This window comes from Rousettus aegyptiacus, unplaced genomic scaffold (assembly GCF_014176215.1).
Source record: "Rousettus aegyptiacus isolate mRouAeg1 unplaced genomic scaffold, mRouAeg1.p scaffold_m13_p_10, whole genome shotgun sequence".
NCBI lineage: Eukaryota > Metazoa > Chordata > Mammalia > Chiroptera > Pteropodidae > Rousettus > Rousettus aegyptiacus.
This window is the reverse complement of record NW_023416285.1, coordinates 64,581,614-64,586,638: the sequence shown is the minus strand read 5'-3', so window position 1 is coordinate 64,586,638 and position 5,025 is coordinate 64,581,614. Positions and strand designations below refer to the sequence as shown.

The following is a 5,025-nucleotide window of genomic DNA, read 5'->3' as shown; positions in this document are numbered from 1 at the left end:
TCAAAGTGCCCACCTGGTGCACTCTGCGGCCCAGCGCAGGGAAGAGTTGGGCTGCGCCCCAGGCTAGAGAGAGGGGTGGGATGGAGGATGCAGCTCTGTGATTTCACGCGAAAGCGTGGAGAAAGAGGGGGAGGAGGCTGGCCTCCCCTCGAAATTAACAAAACCTACACTTTGCAAAGTCTTCCCCATCCCCCTCCTCCGAGTTCTTCCCTACCGCGCGCCCGCCCCTCCTCGCCGCTTCTGTTGTGACTCGGGCAGCCTATCCCGAGGGTGGGGAGCTGCCGTGGAGCCTGAGCGGAGCGGTACTTCGCAGCATCACGTGCCGGGGTGGGGGCTATAAATTCCCAGAGCCGGGGCCCCGGGCGGGGGACGTGTGGACCAGCCCTCTCCAGGGACCCCTTTGTTCGCCGCCCAGACGCCGACACCTCCCCGTCCCCAAGGGCTTGACCGCCTGCATCCGTGCCGCGCCCGGGGCAGAGCTCGGAACAGGAGGGGGAGGAGGCGCCACCGCGGGCCGGGCCCTCCAGCCACCTATCCCTCCAGATATGTCGCGTTCCTTCTATGTCGACTCGCTCATCATCAAGGATTCCTCACGGCCCGCGCCCTCGCTGCCTGAGCCGCACCCCGGGCCAGATTTCTTCATTCCGCTGGGCATGCCGTCCCCGTTGGTGATGTCGGTGTCCGGGCCCGGCTGCCCGTCCCGCAAGAGCGGCGCGTTCTGCGTTTGCCCTCTCTGCGTCACTTCGCACCTGCACTCCTCTCGGGGGCCGGCAGGCTCCGGCGGCGGGGGTGCAGGGTCGGGGAGTGCGGGGACCGGGGCTGGCGGGGTGGCGGGGGGCGCCGGGGCCTTGCCCTTGCTCAAGAGTCAGTTCTCTTCGGGTCCTGGGGGCGCGCAGTTTTGCCCGCGCGTGAGCCACGCGCACCATCACCACCACCCGCCGCAGCACCATCACCACCACCACCAGCCCCAGCAACCCGGCCCAGCTGCTGCAGCGGCGGCCGCGGCTGCAGCGGCGGCGGCGGCGGCTGCCTTGGGGCACCCACAGCACCACGCACCTGTCTGCGCCGCCACCACCTACAACGTGGCGGACCCGCGGAGATTCCACTGCCTCACGATGGGTAGGGCGGGGTCTCCGGTTACCTGCGCGCCGCGCCTTCTTGGCTCCCGGGAACAAACTTTACGCCTCCAGTGGAGGAAGTGGGAGCCCGGCGGGCGGGGTGGGGAGGGAGGAAGTGCTTTCAGTGTAACTGTGGCGTGTTCCCCAGAAGTTCTACGAACGTGAAAGTTAGCTTGCCAACCTCTCCAAGCAGCCTGGTGCGCTTCATTCTAGGTACCAGGTGCCGGAGGGTTGCGTAATATGGGGCCTTCGGGACCTCGAACTTGAGGGCTGAGAAACGGGATATTAACTGGCTGAGGTTCGGAGTGGATGTGTTTGAACAAAAGTGTAACATTCCAGTGTCGGGGCTGGCTAAAGCCTTTCAACGCTTTTGACTAAGCCCGACTGCCTCTCTGCTAGGCCTGGAGGGAGACGACCCGACAATGCAAGCCCCTATTCCCCTTTTAATCCTCTGACTTTATGTCCCGCACATCAAAAGCCTTCACTTGCTTTGGGCGTCTCTGTTCTTCCCAGCTAAGTAACGACGTGCCAGGAAATGAGAAAGAGTGAGGGATGGATACAGGTATTTTGTTGTGCTTCGCGGGTGGGTCCTTGAGAGGCGTCCTTCAAAAGGGATGACACGTGGGGTAGGAGCGCGTCGCTCGAGAATGATCTCTCTGCCCTCTCTTGGCCGGTATGCAGGGGGCTCGGACGCCAGCCAGGTACCCAATGGCAAGAGAATGAGGACCGCGTTCACCAGCACGCAGCTACTGGAGCTGGAGCGGGAATTCTCTTCCAACATGTACCTGTCTCGACTCCGGAGGATCGAAATCGCCACGTACCTGAACCTGTCGGAGAAGCAGGTGAAAATCTGGTTTCAGAACCGCCGCGTAAAGCATAAGAAAGAAGGGAAGGGCACGCAGAGGAACAGTCACGCGGGCTGCAAGTGCATCGGCAGCCAAGCGCACTACGCGCGCTCCGAGGATGAGGACTCCTTGTCACCGGCCTCTGCCAATGATGACAAGGAGATTTCCCCTTTGTGAGGGAGGGCCGTCCGCCTTTCGCCAGATGCTCCCAGGAACCCCCATAACGCCAACGAGGAGGGCACCCAGGGGCCAAAGTCCTTGCCCATTCCGTGATCCCATCTGGAGATGGACCGAGCTGAGCGTTTACAGGGTGCACAGGCCAGGCCTGACCCTTCATGTCGTTTTCTTTACCTATTTGTGTAGGGTTCCACTCTCAGTAGTAGATCTTTTTTTAAAAAAATGTAAATAATTAGATTCAACTCAGTCTTGTCAAATAACAAAAAGATCGTGATGGTTTAACACTCTATGAGGTTTTTTGAAAGTGCATGTCATTTTCCCTTCCCTACTGTCTTTCAGAACCTGATAAGAATTCAGGGTTTCTTGATTATTTTCTGTCATTTTTAAATAAAAGTATTGAATTGCTCATAATTTAGAAAATTAAACCCTGTAGGTCCTTCTGAAAATTATCCTGGGGAGAGTTTAAAATCCAAGTTGCTGAAGTCCCTTTTTATGTGAATAGTTTTATATGAAATTTATATTTATATTTATTTAAATAAATGAAACAAAATCAAGGTTTTGAATTCTTGGTGTTCGTGGTCACCATCTTCCCCTGTCTCCCTCTCCCAAACGAACAGGAAAAAGTGTCTGTGAATTTAGAGAGAAATGTTGAATAAAACTTGGTAATGTGGGACTCTTGGTTAAGACAGTTTTGGCTCTGTAGGATTTCTCTGTAACAGAAACCTCTGGCAAGGAGGCACCTTCAGTCATGATGACACCTACCAGTAGTACTACCAGTCTTCAAAATAGCTAATCTCCTCCCAGTTGACAGGACAAATCACTCCATTTAGAGTGACGCTGACAATTAATGACAGGCAAACCTTTTATTTAATGGAAAAGGTAAACATTCCTTACCAAGTATTTATTTTTTTGTGGCAATCTCCCCCCCTTTCTTCTTATTCATCTCTCAGTACTAAACACTGAATTATGTGGAGGAATTTGAATAATCAGAGTAGTTTAGGAAGAGCAACAATCCATTAAAGTAGATTAGAAGCAAACACATGGAAACTTACAAATGATGCTGGAAGTGACTAAGAAATATTAATATTACCGGTTGTTCCTCTAGCTAAGAAATTAGCTGGCTTCCATCAATGCCGAGAAAACAAAAGATCAGGGAGAGGGAATTATTCCGTCTAAAGATTTGTATCTCACTTCCAAAGGAGCTCAGAGGGGCCTTTTAATGCTTTACCCCCTGGTCTTTCTACCTTTAACCTACATAGACTCTCTTCTAGTTCCTCTCTTCCCATCACCTTGCAGGGTTAAATCCCACAAGTCTGGTCCTAGAGGGGACTGACTCTGGCTGTGTCCTCAGCAAAGCTGGCTCTCTCCTCAGGGCAGCAGGGGCCTGTCATCTAAAAGAGAAGTGAAACTGGAAACATGGAAACTAGGAGATCTTATTTTCTGCAAGCTGAGTCCCACTAACACCCACTGGTGTTATTTCTGATTTTCTATAAAGATGCTACCCAAAGAGGTTCAAGCCAAAGAAACTGTTTACAACACACATACACGGACTTCTAGGTCTGATTTACTTTAGGTCTGTAGGAGCTGAAAACTTCAGGTGCAGTAACGGCTCTAAAACTGAGGTCGGAAAGCTAGTTTGGGAAGGAGAAAAGAAAAGAGAAATGTAGCCATGGTTTTTCCTGCTCAGAGCTTCGCTCCCCCCCCCCCCCCCGCGCCCCCTACCTTCCTCCTTCCCTCCCTCCGTCCCTCCCTCTCTCTCTGCTTAGGAGAAGGAAAATTCCCCTTTCAGACTCCGAGGCCTGTTATCAACTCCCATTAGGGAATGGTCGCGACAGGCAAGAGGAAGGAGAGACCCCCCGGTGTAGTACCGCGAATCCAGAGCTGTCTGGCAGCTTTGTGCAGCGAAGTGAGCCTGGTCCTACGCATTGGTCACAGGCAACTGGCTCGCCTCTGTCCGAGTATGAGAAGCTCAGTCTCTGGGTCTCTCTGTCGCACGCAGAGTCTGGGGCTCCTCACCCTGCCCACCACTATGGGTAGGAGGCACCGGCCTTTCCGGAAGATTTCGTCTTCTTCCTTCTCAATAAACGGGCCTCTCCGGGCCAAGTACAGAGGTGGAAGGGAGTGTCGAGGTTAGCAAAGAGCAGATGTTTAAAGAGAATTTCTTCTCAGGAAATAACAAGAAGAATAAAGAGGCCCTGCTGCCGCTCTCCGTGCTCCTTCTCGAAGCAAAGCCTCTCTGGGCAGAGGGCATTTACCTCTGTCCCCTTCCTATTCACGCCTACCTACCCGTTCAGGGCTTGGCCGTTCTCAAGTCCGTGCTGAGTCCAGACCAGAGCCTCTGCTTTGAGCAGCCTTCTCCTTTCCAGCCCTGCACGGGGCATGACTAGCCACCCACTTGCCACACCCCGACGCTGTGCCGCTTGCCCAGCTCTACTGCTCCGCCCAGGAGCAGTGGCACCAGCCCTCCTGGCCCGGCTTTGGGCTTTTGCATGGTCTCAGCCTCTCTCCCTCCTGTTTTGGGGAAAATTCCTCAGAGAAGGGAGAACTAACAATGGATCTCCCACCAGAGGCAAAAAAGATCCAGACAAAGGTATCTATCTATCTGGACGTTTGTACATTCTCCAAAGAAAGGTTCTCCGGGGTTCAATAGAAGGGGTCCTCCTCGTTCTAGGACATTCGGTGCCCAGAGGACCTTTTAGTCACTTTCAGAGTGAACCATGAGGTCTCCTCGTCTACTAGGGTGGATTTTTCATTCCCCCATCCCCCAAATTAGTTACTGTTTTTGAAGTTTGAAAACCAAAATAAGCCTTTGAGAATCTGTCTGATTTTAAAGGCCTACTGTTTTGCCTTAGATTAAGAACACCTATGCTAACACTCAGACACAC

At 53.3% G+C, this 5,025-nt stretch overlaps 1 protein-coding gene across 1 annotated transcript; it reads left to right on the top strand.

Annotated features, from left to right (window-relative positions):
- The first annotated feature begins 239 nt into the window (after nt 1-239).
- GSX2 (GS homeobox 2) lies at nt 240-2,538 on the top strand. The gene is made up of 2 exons (XM_016124283.2): nt 240-1,119; nt 1,800-2,538. The coding sequence occupies exons 1-2, from the start codon at nt 546-548 to the stop codon at nt 2,138-2,140; spliced, it is 915 nt and encodes a 304-aa protein (XP_015979769.2). The 5' UTR covers nt 240-545; the 3' UTR covers nt 2,141-2,538.
- The last annotated feature ends 2,487 nt before the right edge of the window (nt 2,539-5,025 follow it).